The sequence below is a fragment of the Strigops habroptila genome, chromosome 5 (assembly GCF_004027225.2).
Source record: "Strigops habroptila isolate Jane chromosome 5, bStrHab1.2.pri, whole genome shotgun sequence".
Classification (NCBI taxonomy): Eukaryota; Metazoa; Chordata; class Aves; order Psittaciformes; family Psittacidae; genus Strigops; species Strigops habroptila.
Genome location: NC_044281.2, coordinates 69,577,211 through 69,592,716, shown reverse-complemented (window position 1 = coordinate 69,592,716; position 15,506 = coordinate 69,577,211). Strand labels below are relative to the sequence as shown.

The 15,506-nt window shown below is 46.5% G+C and overlaps 1 protein-coding gene across 3 annotated transcripts in view; it reads left to right on the top strand.

Moving 5' to 3' along the window:
• The first annotated feature begins 982 nt into the window (after positions 1-982).
• SH3PXD2A (SH3 and PX domains 2A) overlaps positions 983-15,506 on the top strand; it is a 265,696-nt gene continuing 251,172 nt past the window's right edge. For 2 of the 3 annotated variants that reach the window (XM_030487967.1, XM_030487966.1), the window contains exon 1: positions 1,179-1,297. In XM_030487967.1, the coding sequence (XP_030343827.1) occupies positions 1,226-1,297 (72 nt within the window). In that variant the 5' untranslated portion in view covers positions 1,179-1,225. Of the gene's footprint in view, positions 1,298-15,506 lie in introns of all 3 variants that reach the window. The other variant, XM_030487968.1, reaches the window with a different exon arrangement.

The following is a 15,506-nucleotide window of genomic DNA, read 5'->3' as shown; positions in this document are numbered from 1 at the left end:
TTTCAAATGTCAGCCTTTGGGCTCAAGGATCTAAGGCTTTGTGACTCTGGTGTCTCTCTCACGCTCGTTGTTGCAGGGCCAATAGCGCTTCTAAAAGTTGTGATTCAGAAAGTGTGCCTATAATGAAACCACATTTAGGTTGACCGTTGTCACTGTAAATATGGGGCTTTTTTTTGCCAGGAGCTGGGACCTTTCTGCGCTCCTACACTAGCAGGTCCGGAGCTGTCAGCAGCACTCTGGAAGCTTACTGGAAAATCTGCATGGGCTGCTGCTGAAGAGCTTCAGAGGAATGAGACATCTTAGTGACTTCAGTTAATTTGGTGAATAGCTAATGAATGTCTGGAAACGAGCTGAAGTCTGACAGATCACACGTAAGTTCCTGCTTCTGAAGTAACTTTCAAATAATCATATCAAAAGTAATGATGCATTATTGGAAAAAACACCAAAAAAACCCAACACACCAAACCTGAAATTTCTAGGGCAAACTCTTCTTGAAGTGTGACTGGGGAAGATGATGCTCATGTATCTACCTATATATATGTGAACCAGGGTTATCACTCATGAGTGCTATCACTGACATGAGTCTGTGCGACCTTCCTCCAGCTTTGATCCTCATGCAGCCGCATGGCCAGGGCAGTGTGGATCTCCTCAAGTGGTGGCCAGCCCTGAGCTCCCAGCTGGAGCCTGGTGGGCTGCGGGCTCGGCCCTGCTCGCTTGTGGGTTTCTGGTGCGACCTTGGCTGGCCGCTTGGGGAGGATATCTTGGACACCGCAGTGATGGAAGGCCCTGGAGGCACCCTGCCCCTCCACTGCCCTGCGCCGTCCCTTCCCCTGGGGTCTCCTTGAGGCCGGGCCGCGTTTCTCAGCAGAGCCCGGCAGGGAGATGCCCCCCGGTGTTCGCCCCCGGCCGCCGTCCGAGGGCAAGCCGCGGCCCCCGCCACACGGGGGCGGTGGCTCCCGCTCCCCTCCCGGCTTGTCCCGCCGGCGCCCCCCGGGGCCGCCCGGAGGCGGGTCCTGCGGCCGGGCCCTGCCCCTCCTGAGGCAGCGGAGCCGCCGCTGCCGAGAGGGGGGAGCCGCTGCCGCGGCACGGGGCGGAGCCGGCACCAGGGCATCCTGCCTCCCGCCCGCCCGGCGCGCCGGCCGGCATCGCCGCGGCGGGCAGCGAGGCGGAGGGTGCTGGCAGTGCCGGCAGGGAGCGGCGGAGCGCCGCCGCGGGGTGCGCGAAGATGCTGTCCTACAGCGTGCTGGACGCCAACGTGGTGGACGTGGAGAAGCGGAGGAACCCCTCGAAGCACTACGTGAGTGGCGGCGGGGCCCGGCCGAGCCCCCCGTCCGCCGCCGGGCGGGCTGCCTGCTGCGGGGCGCGGCACACGTGTGCGGGAGGCGGGCAGGGACGGGACGGGACGGGACGGGGACGGGGACGGGCGCGGAGCGGTGCCCGGAGCGCGGAGCCGTCCCCGGCCGGACCTTGGCGAGGCACCCGCCCCGGCTGCAGCCCCCCGCCCCGTTTGCCCCTGCCGGTGAGGCGGCTGCGGGGTTCCGGGCTGCCATGGAAATGCAGCTCTTCTTCCTCGTCCTTCTTCATGCCCTCTGGCGGTTGGCTTTTTATGATGTTATCATTTTGAAGTTCCCCTCCTTTCTGAAGGTGGATCTTCCCTTCTTGCTCACCAAGACCCAGCACAGGATGGGACAGGTCTCTCGGCTCCCCGGTTTGCCTCCATCCTGGCCGTGGCACTGCAGAGTGCCCGGTGGGGAGCGGACTGAGCCTCTGCAGTTTGCAGGGTCAGTGAGCCGGAGGTGCTGAATGCTTCTTCACTAGTTTTCTCCCATAAGTTACGTTAAGACAGATTTTGAGGGGGGAGCTGGTTTGCATGGTTATCAAGTCAGACTCGGCTTTTGGGATCTCTTTCATCTCTGTTTTGCCTTGCTCCTTTCACACCTTACTGCCAATAGCATAGTAGCAAAGGAGGATTTTTAACAACCTTCCCAGACTCCAGTATTGCAGGGTGTCATGTAGAAGTGTCTTTGCCTGCAGGAGTTTGCAGCATACGGTGGAGTAGCTTTTGCCTATCTGCATAAGTAGAGAGGGTATGTTTTTTTCTCTCTCTCTGGTTGTTTCTGGGTTTTAGTTACACCAAATCCTTTAACTCTTTGCTCAAACTACGACTTGTATTTTAATACGTGGAAGGTTGGATTTTGTGTTTAGGGAAGGTAAATCATCCAGCTCTGACGGGGTGTTGTGAGTGATGTGAAATCACTCTGAGTATACCGTGTTTCCTGGCATTGCACGTCTGCCAGATTTTTTCAGAGCTGGCCAGCTTGAAAGATAAGGCTGAAGACTGGGCATAAAGCTTTACATTAGTACTTCGTATCAGTGAGCTTTTTCCACTTAAACCATAACGCAGTCAAGGCTAGAGGGCACTATGTTGCTGGGAGATGCCGATTTGTAGATGTAAAGCTGAAGCTTTCATCTACCTTGGAATTAAGCATCATAGGCGTGGAAGTTTTAGGTCTCGTGTCCTCTCAGGTTGCCAGCTGGACCTGTGTGTTCAGTCTATTTATTGCTCATTCACTGCTTCCAGGCTGCTTTTGCCTTTGCAAGCAGCTGCTGTGAATTGTGGCTGACACCACCGCAGGCTGTTCTCTCACCTGAAAGGCGGCAGCAATTCAGCATCAGACAGATACGTCTGCCAAGCACAAAGACATACAAATAGCTGGTAACGATACCTTCCCTATCACCAAGAGAAATTGACATTGTTGATTTCTTATTTGTTGGAAAATAACCAGAAAACAAGGATTTAAATCTTGTATTTGCAGTTTTGAAAGGAAATATTTTCTGTACTTTCCTGCAGAAACACATCTGTGTTTCCTTGATGATGACTGTCATTGCATTTTGATAACAGTAGCCTAAACTGTTCCAGGAAGCTCTCTTTAACATTTCTAGTGGAAAATCTACTTCTTCCTCTTCGCCCTGCTCTCCATACACCTTTTCTAATACTGTCTTCTGCACAACAGTCCCATGTCCCTGTGTGTCCAGTTCTTAGCCAAAAAAAATCACAAACTAAATGTTTTTTTTTGTGATTAGTGTTGTGTCTGCCTTTTGTCCCACTCCATCTCTGGCTGTACAGTATTTGGCACAATAGAGTCTTGGTTCGCAAAGAAGCATTGGAGTAATTCAGTTAAAAATAATAGTCATCCATGCCCTTGTGAATCTCTTTCTTTTACATGAGTGAATTAGCCCACAGGTCTAAAAGTCTTGGGCTCTTTTTTTGTTTCCTAGATTGCAGTTTGCAGTGTGTTGCAGCCTTTGCCTTTCATTTGGCTGTGGTGGAGTAACTCACTGAGAGTGAAACTGAGATGTCAAAGAATTTAATTCCCTGGGTCTGATCCATTGATCATTGTTAGTTTGGTTCTGTGCTCTTTTTTAACATGAAACAACTATTTTCTTCTGAAATGAATATAAATGTGACTTGGCATTTAGTTCTCTCCATTGCTAGAAGATAGCTTGGGGAGTGTAAAGCCTGATGCTCTCTGCCTTATGTGGCTCTATTATCAGAAAGCCTTTCTACCTGCAACATCCATAAGCCCCCTCATGCCATGCCTCAAGGCCATGCAACACGTGCCTTAGCATCCGATTAATGATGTGTTTCTCCAGTGGATGGTGACATAGGTATTGCAGGCATTTAGTGTGACTCCCTTTCCTTTTAATTGTGATTTTTTCCAGGCAGTAGTAGAGCCTGGAGAGATGAAGGCAAGTCTTAGGTATCGTGGGCATGTGGAGAGGGCTGAATGTGAGCCAGCGCATGAGCCCCTGCACTGCTTGGCCTGGATACCAGGAATCATTCCCTGGAGCAGATGTCTTTCATGATCTGAGCATAGCTTTTGTGGTCTTGACTCAAGAAAGTAAAAGAAAGAAGGTGGCTTTGCGTAACCTCTGCTGTGATCCCTGTGTGTGAAACTTCTAAAGAGATTAATACCTCGCTGGAAGATTTGTAGTGCTTTGCACATGGGAAGAGATTAAAATCTTGGACCCAGTGCTATTTGATAGGAACCCAGCCAGCTCTCTTTCCCATCCCCCTTGGAAACCACTACTAGAGAAGGAATCTGCAATGCCTCCCTCTGCATCGCTGTCAGCAACTGGATAGCACAAGGCCACCTGGTTGGCTGGGTGCCCTGGATGGCAGCATGTGAAAGGATAAACAGAAGGTTGGATCCATAACCACATGCCTCCTGTATGGTATATCTGTAATAAAAGCTCCTGCTGGTCTTACAGCTTTTGGCGTTCCAAATTAATTTCCTATTCTTTCTTCATACTGATGGTCTTTTAAAAATTGATTTATGTTTGGTAATACTTAAAAAATGTTATATCTCCTTGCTTTCCCCCCTTCCTTTTTCTTTTAACAAGAACAATGTCAGGAAGGTCAAGTCTGGGTTTGTTGGAAAGACCCTTGATGCAACAGGAGTCATACATTGGCTGAGCAATGCTGGGGTGAAGCTGGGTGGATTAGGATGTTGCAGTTAATGGTTGAAGGTGTCAGTTAATCATTCTGAAGAGAAAAAGCTGGTAACAAAATCCAAATCCCTTTTCCGGCCCCTGCTATGTTTTAAACAGTCTGAAATTCCCTTCTCTAGGTTGTTGAAGTTTCATCTGTTTATGGGGTGGCTTCACTGGCCTTTAGTCTGAAATTATGATTGTCTGGTTTAGATATGAAATGATCCCAAACTAGAAATGCATTCTCTGTTTAAAAAGCCCCACTGTTGATGCTTGCGTCCCTTAACCATCCATCAAGAAGCTAAAACAAGACATCCTCCCGTCTCCTCTCTGTTGCCAGCTTATCTTTAGGCAGGTATCTTATCCTTTACCCAAATGTCTAACTCTTTTAGAAGCCCTGCAGGGAGCCTCTGCCTACCAGATGTGCTTGATCCTGCTCTCAGGTTGGTGAGAGGAGGTTAGCACCTTCACAGCTTTGCAGGACCTGGCTGATGGCAAATGTTCATTAGAAGCCAAATGAATGGGATCCCCCACCCCCATCCCCGACCATGTGCTCTTCTGCAGAGGACTGAGTAGTTACTGATGTGCATTATCTCACTAGGCGTTTATATGCTCGAGGTCATTTCTGAGGTCTCTAAGTGTGCCTGTGTTATCCCAAGGGCAGGGATGGATACATCCGTACAGATTTCCTCTTCCAGCACTTCTCTACTCCTGTTGCAGATGGGCTTTGTGTGTTTTTCAGCTTTGTGTAGCGTGGAGAGAAGGTAAAACACTCTTGTTTTGCAAGTGGCTGCCTTATCTCTTTCCAATTGGAGTGAGCGCATTGCTGATTTTAGTCATTCGAGATCGCAGAATTGTTTAGGTTGGAAAAGACTCTTAAAATCACCAAATCTGAGATGCCTGCATGCTGTCCCAATTCCTCCCCTGGGTAATTGTTCCCTAATGCCATCTCTGAATGCCTCAAGATTGCTCTTGTAGGACTCTCTCTGCTGCATGGATATGGTTGCTAAGCTCCCTGGGGTACCGGCATAACTGAATTGTGAGGGATTGAGTCCTGCTGTGTTGGGTTTCAGCACTGCTTACCAGAGCACCTGAGTGTGCTTGTCACAAGTGACCTGTTGTAAAACGTCAGCACGCTTTGAAGAAAACTCTTATACTGCTAGGGTCAAGCTCTGTTCCTTGTGTCTTACCTGCTCCTGCTTACTGCTTAGGCTTAAGAGTGACTCAGATGTTATCAGGCATCTTCATTGCTTTATTTCTATTTGCTGCAAGCTGCTGGTTATATATAAAAGCCAGCACTGACAAGGAGGGTCTGGACACATCATGGATTTAGTGACAAGGATCTTTGTTCCTGTGTTGGTGCCTCATTGCTACCATGGCAGAAGGAGCTGGATTCCCCCTGCTTGGATCATCACATGGGTTGTCCACTGTGCCCTGTTGCAGGTCTGAGTTGAGGAGCTCTATGTGCCACTTGTGCTAGTAGTACCAGCAGCTCATGGGTCAGAAGGTCTTAGCCTGGGTTTGTTTGACCTTTTTAATTAGCAGAGCTGGAGACTGTGAGCCAGATCTCTTCCAGAGTGAACAGGATGTGACATACTTGGAGCTTACATGGCTTGTGGCCTGTGGGTAGAGCTCGATAAGGGACCTGATGTGAATCAGAAGGCAGTGTTAGATGAGCAGGTGGAGTACCTGTTCAGGTCTTATGAACCGTTTTCTGTTCTCCCTTTTGCCCCATCAAGACACCCTGTGTGGCTTTCCTTCCAGGGGCCGTGATCCAGCTTGACTCACCAGTCTGCATTATTGTTATTAATTATTATTATTATTACTACTATTATCTTTTCCTGGGGTGCTGGGAAAGAGCCAGAAAATGAGCAGGCTGCTCTGTGACTTCATTGTTCCTCGAAACTGAACTTCCATGCATTGGTAAAAGTTATGTCAAAGGTGGCTCTAATCCTCTGTGTGCAGAGCAGAGGAGAGCTCAGGAGAAATCAGATTGGGGTAAAACATTCCCTCTCCCTTGCAGTGGCTTTCTCTGTATGTAGACCACCATTCTGCTGGGGTAGACATATGTCTTTAAGGTTAATTTCCACCTGTCTGCCTGTTCTAGATGCAAAACTTATGCTTTTGCATAAGACTACAAAATTTTCATTGTTTTTTAATGTCTGATGAAACGTGGCAGGAAGAAAAGAAGTCCGTATTTCTGAAATATCTGGAAGCTGTGGATAGACAATTCTCTGCAGGTTGGTTCAACCCTTTTCCCTACTTCCAGATGGCCCGAGGAGCAGGGATAGCAGGAGGTAGAGATCAGACCTTGCCAGTCCAAAGCTGCTGCACCCACTAGTGCTCAGAGGACTTCTCTCTTACTTATCACTGCAACCAGTTCTTGATGGAAGTTGAAGTGAAATTCTCCCCTAACAAAAGAGGTTTTAGTTTCTGTGCCCAGTTGGGTTTTTTACTTTAAGGGCACTGTTGTTTTCTGAGGCCAACATAATATCCAGATTTTTCCTGTTCACTGCCTTGAGACATTCACTTTCTTCCTTTGCTCAGCATCCTCTTAGCCTTTCAGTGCCATACCTTTACCTGATTCTCTCTCTTGGAGGTCTTTTCCATGTTCCCTTATCTTTCAGAAGTGCCCAAAAGAGACAGTCCTTTGAGCTTGTTCAGAGCAGGTTTGCAAAGTAGATCAGACACTTTCGGCATCTACCTGCTTTTCATAATGGGCTGTCTGGCACTTACTGCTCTCTAACTCAAGGCTGCTTCAGCAGGCGGTAGGGCAGCCCAGCTGATGAAGCAGCACTCACAGTCCTTTCTTCCGACAGAGTTGTGGGTTGGCAACATTGAGCCAAGAGTCAGTAGTATCTAAATTCAACAGTTTGCAAAGTAAATGTCTGTCCCCGGCCTTAGGAATAGATTAAACACCAATAGAGAGAAAAGCAAGTTGTCCTGATTTGTTGTGGTCAGGGCAGAATGAAATAACGCAGGAGACTTTGCATCCCGGCAGGCTGCCTACTGGCTCTCCTGTGGTTGAGCCTGCAGCGTGCTGGGAGGGCAGCCAAAAGAAAGCTCAAAGAAAAGCTTTTAGCAAGCCCATGAGCTGGGGACAACAGCTCCAAAAGCCTCCAAGTTCCATTTTAAAAGTAATGAAGATGCCACTATTGACTTTCACTGGGACTTGGTTACCAGGGAGATGATGTCCTAAGAGACAGTATAAATGCTTTCAGCCCCCACATGCTGTGGGTGACCTCTGGCTTCATAAGAGCTCTGCGTAGAGTTGGTGGGTGCTGGGGGTCACTTGTGCAACACAGCCTGATGGGTTGTAGTCAAAATTATGCCAGTGTCAGTGCTCTAAACTAGAAGGTTGAGGAATAGAGAGACCAAATTATGCCCTTTTCCCAAAAGGGCTGACTGGAGAGAGATATGAACAGACATCCTAAGGAAGCAAGTGATGGAATAGGAAATGGAGCCCAGACTTCCTGCATCCCAGAGCAGCCCTTAGAGAGATGGGCAACTCAAAGGTCTTGCCCTCCTCCTGTCCTTGCAAGGTAGGGAATATGCTGGTACCCCTGTTGGGAAGATGAGGCGGAGAGATTAAGTGGTTGGCCCGAGGCCACTCATGAAATATGTGGCAGCATTTTCTATTCTTTGCTTTGGCTTCCAAAGCAGTCTTCCAATTTATCTGATAAACGTACACAGCCTGAAAAAATACTACTCTTGTATTCTGTCATTGTCTTTCTCAAAACCCATTTCCCATTTTATATGGATTAAACAGGAAGAGGGATTCAATGTGACCCTACCTGAGGCAGGAGGTGACGTACAAGCTCTCTAATTTAGTCATTTGGGAGGAAACAGCTGGGCCTTCTAATGTGAGATGATTTTTTTTTTTTTTTTTTTGATCTTCCTTTTTCATGCCATATCCTCTTAATCTGTGCCTGCTCACGCAAAGGGAACTGGTCCCCAGTAGCCACAGAGAAGAGCAGGATCATTAGAGCGGGCTGGCAGCATCGCGCGTCAGCCTGATGGCATTGTGAAACTGAATGCTTTCTTGTAGCAAGACCTGACACCACCTCGCGTGGAGCGTGCTGTGTAAATATTGCATGAAGAAGGCAATGAGCTGCACAGTAGTGTTCTGTTTGAAGCTGGTGGTGTCTGCTGCTTAATCAAGTAGTGTCAAAACCAAATACAGTCAACAGAAAAAAAACTTCCCTGGGCCTTGGCTCACACCTCCAGAGAGAGGCTTGCTTGAAAGTTTTACTGAGAAGCTTGTAATTACTATGCTTTTTAATACAGTGCATCTCCCTTTGACTTTAGAAGCAAAAGCATATTCTCCAGCATCTCCTTGTTATCCTCTTCTAGGCCGGGACATAGTCACATTTGGGGGGAAAAGGGGGAAAGGCAAAAGGAAACCAGGTGAATTTCTTCGCACGGAAAGATTTTAAAGTGGAGCATCTTACAACCTAGTTAGAACCTTCCCACTTTAGCTTACTCACTTTTTGAACCACCTTCTAGGTGAATATATAACAACAATCTAGTCAGTCTTTCAAACTCACATCCATTATATGTCAGTAGCATGGCATACTCATTGTATGTGTTTATAAACATGGCGGTCCTTTTGAATGCATAAAAGCTTTTCTTACAAAGCAAGGATGCTTTTGGACTAAAATACACGCAGATAGACCTCAGAGATGGTCTTTGTGCTGGGCTGTTGAGACAAGCGATGGCACACCGATACAGGCAGGTGGGGGACAGTGAGACAATATCAACTAGCTGTGCAGGTAATTATCTCAACATAACCTGAACTACTGTCTGGTGGTCATTTAGGCATCCTTACAAAGAATGGGCATGAAAAAGGATGATCTCATAACACTTTAAATTGTGCTGGGGTGATGGCAGAGTGGAGAGAGATTGTATTTTTTGTAGCACCTGTAAGTGCTTGAAAGCGGTGGTGTTAACTGGTGCTCTTGTGTTTAGGATGACTTTAGTGACAATTGTAAAGATTCTCTTCTTGATTGTATTTAGCTATTGATTTCAGCAAAGCTACTCCTTATTGCAGTTTTTGTAAGAGGAGCTCAACATGTAGGTACTTAACTAAGTCCTTACACTGGGAGCATTCTACTTTCGTGGGCAGAATACACATCCCCAAATCACATATACCTATATATGTTGCTGGCACTGTTTTTCTGTTCAGTAGGCTATGTTCCTTTTTTCCTATAACCACACTGGCTAAACACAGTGGTGCACTAGGATCCTATACTAGCAGTCAGCAGCATGATTTTGTGGGCTTGATGCAAACTTGTTTGCAAGGAAAACATCCCTATCTGTGTTCATAGGGAGAAATATGCCCAACCTCTCCTAAGTGTAGCTGTGTTTAAACAGGAGCTGTACGCTGCCATGCTGTCTCTTTTACAGAAGTCTTCCATAGCTGCCCCTGAGATACTGGAAGCATGGTTCTCCACTGTCCAGGATATGCTTATAAATGCAAACTTTAATGCATACGGTTCATAAATCATCCATAAAGGCTTGAACTAATAACCAGTGTGATACACACAAGACATAGTGTGGCATGGTGGAAGAGCTTGTGTGTCTTCTTTACTGATGGTGTGGCTTTGGATTGCTTGTTTAGCCTTTCAGCATCTCAGTGTGCTCTGCTGCAAAGCCAAGAGGATTTACCTTTTACAAAGCATAAAGATGTGTGTGTTACTTAAGGGCTGACTGCTGGGATAGGCTTTGAAACCTCCGGATTTGGGTCACGTTCCTCTACCAGCAGGTCCACCCCTGGGAGCAGCAGTTGCTGAATGGCAAGGTCATGGTGTTATCCGGAAATGGGAGTCTGACTGTTGCTTCCCTAATAGCATTCAGCAGACTATTATTATTACTTATACCAGTATTACATGGTAATGAATGGGATGGTATAAAAGTTACATTTCCCTCTGAGGAAGTGTACATTTAGGATGCCAGCCATGCTTGCCTGCTGTGAGCCTGTTCCTCTAGGGCATTCCTTCCCATTTTGGAACCCCAGCACCTGTGGAGCTATTTGAAGTGAAGCATGGACTAAGGGAGCAAGGCCGTCAGCAGTAGGCTGCTTGCTGCTGCTGTCTGATCTCTCTCTGGCGTCTCTGTATTCCCTGTTAGGAGAGCTCACCAGCAGAGGTGAAATCTTCTTGCCAGGCATTCTTGTATCCTTGAGGGGTAGATGCAACAGAGAGCATCTGAATTACCATTTTCCTAACTCTGTGATGATGAGATTCTTAATGGCTCCCTCAGCATGCCATGGGATTTTCCTACTGTTTGATTCAGGCTGTTCTATAATTATTTATAAATTAACCCATGCATTGTGGGTGGAAGGTTTTCCCTGGTTTTCCCCTCTCCAGCAGATGCAAGCCCAGCATAGACCCCTGTAACTCCAAGCAAAATACTGTGAAAACCAGTTTTAAATGTTTTTTTCCATTCCCTTGCCCTGTGGGTGCTTTGCTGCACTGTTTCTGAGCTCAGGATATGTCCTTTGCCTGAAAATGTGGCATACTGACACCTGCCTTGTCTCAAGCTGCCTGAGCTGAGGGTTATTCATGGGTAGATGCTCAAAGGCAGCTGAGCCCTTGGTCTTCAGCAGAAGCAGGGCAGCTGGCACAGCCCCTGCTAGTGCGTAAGTGGGAGGCCTGCAGTTTCCCAGGGCTGTCACTCCAGCGACTTTCTCCGGCATTAAAATCACTTAGAATTTAAAAACAAACAAACAAGGATATGTGAAGTATTTTCCTGGAAGAAAGCCACCAAGAGCAGATTTAAGTGCATCTCCCTCCTCCCATCTCCCAAACATGTCACAGGAAGAAAGACTGGAGTTCAGCGTTTCCTAAGTGGGATTGAAACAGGCTCTGGAGCTGGCTTCTGGGACAGGACAGAGGAAAGCCAGAAGTAGGAGGGAAGTTCTCTCTGTGTGTGTTTTATAAATTTATCTATATCAGGTGAAACCGCCATAATCCCTGAACCAGCACTGGTGATAATATCTCTTTTTATTAACACAAGGGCTGCTTATTTTCTGTTCATAACAAGAGATCAGAGCTGTTGGCTAAAGTAGAGAAGAATAAACAGTGACAGATTCTAGAGGAACATCCATGCTGGTTGCCATGTACCAAGGGGTAGCAATCTTGTATCTTCTGCATTTTACAAGCACTGGTCATCCTTAACAAGTTCCTTCCTTTCCCTGAATCCAGATGAGTTTTCCTTTAATGCTTCAGCAAAAGGCGTTTTATAAAGATAACAGATGATGCTGTACTCAAAGGACATCCAGTGCAGTAGCCAGCTTCTGAAATACACTCACTTGAGACATACGGAGGAGTCTTCTGTCTGTTATTGCTCAAGAACATATTTTCTGTTTCATCTTTTGCTGCTGTCTTTATGACTGTAATAGTGTCTGTCAGAAATCTGGACTGGTTTTGGGAAGCAGCTTTCCACCTGTTTTTGAGCTGGGCAGCTGTAGCTTGCATTTAATCCTTTAATACAGACATCCTTGATCTGTAAAGATAAGTATAAATAGCTCAGTTTAAACTAAAAATATTTTAAGTGAATTTGTCATGGGTAACTACCCCTGGAGATTGCAGTAGTCGTGATCTGGGCAGGAGAGTCCATCCATCTGTCTTTAAACCTCCCTCTGTCCATTTGGCATCTTTCTGTATAGCAGTGGCAATTTGCTAGTGGCACTGGAGAGTGGCAGCAAGAGGCACCGCTGTCTTGGAGGGAGTCCCCTTCATGAAAGAACTGAGGCTCGGGCCCAAGTGAGCAGGACCTGAGGATGTACAGACTGGAGGTGGGAGAAAGGCATTGCTGCTTGGACCCCTTGGCCTCACTGCTGAAGATGTTGGCCAAATTGCTTGGCTGTGGCAGTGTTGGGTTTTCTACTGGTCCTTTCAGCTGTGGGTAACACTGTGTATCTGTGTGCTGTGGTGTCGGCCAAAGGAACATTGGGATTACTGGTTTACATAATTCCTCTATTCTTGTGTTGGGGGAGTGTGCAGGTGTTTGATAGAAGTTGGGGTTTTGATGTGAGGCTTTATATGTGCATGCATGTGTTTTGCTTCTGTTTTAACTTCTGTGTTGCCCTGCATTTGAGCAAGAAGAGGGCATGGTCAAAGAAATGGGGTGAAAACCAGGCTTGTAAAGGATCTTTAGGTCCCACTAGAGCTGATGCCAGAGTTCTGGCCAGACCTGAAGAAATACTCTTTTTATTCTTTCTTTTTTCTTTTTGTTTTGGTTTTCTCCCTTCTGATAAGCCTAATTCTGGAGTTCTAGGTCATCTTCCACATGTAGAGGGGCTGGACTGGAGAGCATCTTGTGTGCAATCACCAGGGACTTCACTGTGTTTTGAGGGTGTGTAGAAGGACTACATATAGTATAGCCCTGATATGCTTACTGCAGCCTTTGTGCCCGAGGAGAGGTGACACAAAGCTTTCCCCGTGTGCTGAGGGCTTCGTGGGGCTCTCCCCACCATGTTATCATATAGAGATATGAAGCCATCATGGCTCTAACTCATCCGATTAGTAGAGTGAAAGCGTTCTCTACCAAGCACTGGCATTTGTGGGAGTCCAGGTGTCCTTCCGTTGGGATCTTGTTTGTGAGGAGCTAAAACTTATTTGCTGTTGTCTCGCTGTGCGTGAGAGGTATTGGCTGGGTTATGACAAAGACTTTGATTCAGGCCAGGGTGAGGGTGCAACTGGCCACATGATTTGGATCACAGGGGACTTGAAAACATCCTAAGGGTTCAAATGAGGAAATGATGCTGTTTGTTTCTGTTTGTAGAAAGGTAGAGACTTCAGTTAGTACTAGCACAGGACTGACAGTCCAAACCTGATTGAATGTGTTTTATCTGCCAGTGCCCTGTCCTGGCTGTTCCGTGATCAATCAGGTTAACATGAGCTGTAGCAGATCTAGGTCCAACTGCTATTGCTGAAAGGCCAACATGTTGTCTTTACTGTATGTTGTGACAGGAAGGGTTAAACAGAAGGTGATGGTGGCAAAGAGCTTGCTTTAGGCAGTAACACAGCAGTAAATGCTGAGATGACATGGGAAAGCTCTTTAGCTGACGTCCTTGCGAGCCTCTCGGTGACATCAAACTCCTGGACCTTTTCCAGGCGAGTTTGGCCTTGCCCCAGTGACAATAGATGTTAATCTGTTGGCTTGTCAAAAAAAACGTGTTAGTGGTTTTTTTACAGACCCATTTCCAACCCTCAGATTTCCCTGCTAGTAAACACAGCATTATGTCATTGTTTTGCCAGGAGCCAAGCACTAAAGCCAACTTTACAGTGCTGTCGTCAGCAAATGTCCATTCACTTTGGGGCTTTATCTGAGTTCCCAGGCTCTTTTTTCCCCACTGTTGCCTGTGTTCTGGTCTCTGTGTCCATCAAAAGCCTATGGATGCTTTATGGGTAGTGTGTGTAGGGTCTAGCAGTTGTGGCTAACACATTCCAACCTATATGTCTTAGATGGAGCTCCTGTACCTGTTTAGAAAAGATGCCTTAGTTTGTAAAGCTTCATCTTCTGGTGACTTTAGCCAAGACAAACTCTTGGATTCATGAGTTCACACATGCAAAACAAGGTGAAGGGATTTGCAGCCCAGCCTTGCTCCTCATTGATAATATAATAGGCAAGTCATAGCCAGGGGCAATACCCCACCCATACTAGCTCCTGTTTGTTTCAAAACACAATAGCTGAGTTCCTATTAAAAAGACTGGTTGTCAAATTGCTAACATAAAATAACTTCCTTAGCTTTCAGAAACAACACTCACCACAGATGATATAAAGCCACTTAGAACATTCGTGTAACTGTTGTTCCTTATTTTGCTTCTAGACTTACTTCCATCTGTCTCTGTTAAGGATATGAAACTGAAGATTTATAAAGTTACTCAGTGGTTAAAAGCTAATCTGTTTAAAACAAACAGGCCTTCCATCCCTAGCTCTAGTTGGTCTTTCTGGGGCTGGCAACAATCCAGCCCATCTGGATCTAAGACCTATATGAAGTATTTTCCCAAATCAGACTAAAGTAGTCTAGCCTAAGGTCTAGAAGCAGAGGAAAGAGGGGAGAGATGGTCATTTGAATGCAGATCCTGAATTCTTCTGATCCATGCATGGACAGATGGTGGAGAGGAACGGGTTTAGCCTCTTGCCAATGGTGCAGGAATTATGACATTCTTAGGTACGAGGTGGAATAAAATGAGGTGTTTTTTCTCCACTGTGCAATTAAGCTGTGGAACACCTTGCTGAAAAGTGATAGGAAGGCTGAAAGTACAAATGGTTCAAAAAAAAACCTGACAAATTCCTGGGGACAAGACTGGCTACTAATAAGCACAGCAGGCAAGATACGTGGTTGGGTCAGGAAGTCTGTCATCTACCGATTGCTAAAGACTAAGCACACTGTGCCCCACTGTGCTCTCTGTGTTACTATTAAGCACTTAGCATCTAGTCTCATTAACAACAGAGTGATGAGCTATGATAAAACTTTCTGGGCCTGTCTGGGTCTTCTGATGCTTTCCCAGATGTGTCCCTCCCCATGGCAGGGGGGTTGGAACTAGATGATCTTAAGGTCCTTTCCAACCCAAACCATTCTATGATTTTATGATTTATGGGCTACTGTCACACATCAGGCCCTTGGCACATCATTTTCTTCTTCCCAGTCTTGGGTCAAGTGGCAATTTATAAAGATATCATGTCCTGTATGACTAATATATATTCAGGGTTTGTACTTACGTAATACCTTTCAACAGTGGGTCCCCCAACACTGGGCATCAGCACCTCTTTGCAAGATAGGCAGAGCAGACAAGGAGAGCATCATGTTTGCAGCAATATATCTCTGGCAGAAGTGCCTTCTTGGAGCTGTCACAACATTAGGGAATAATTTGGGCTGGTGGAAACAAGCTTTTCTTTTATGGCTGAAAGTACTGTGAGTGAATCATGGAACTATAGAACGTAAACCCCGGACAGACTTAGGTGTGTAAGCATATTGCATTCCCACCTGTGAACCTTTAGGGTGG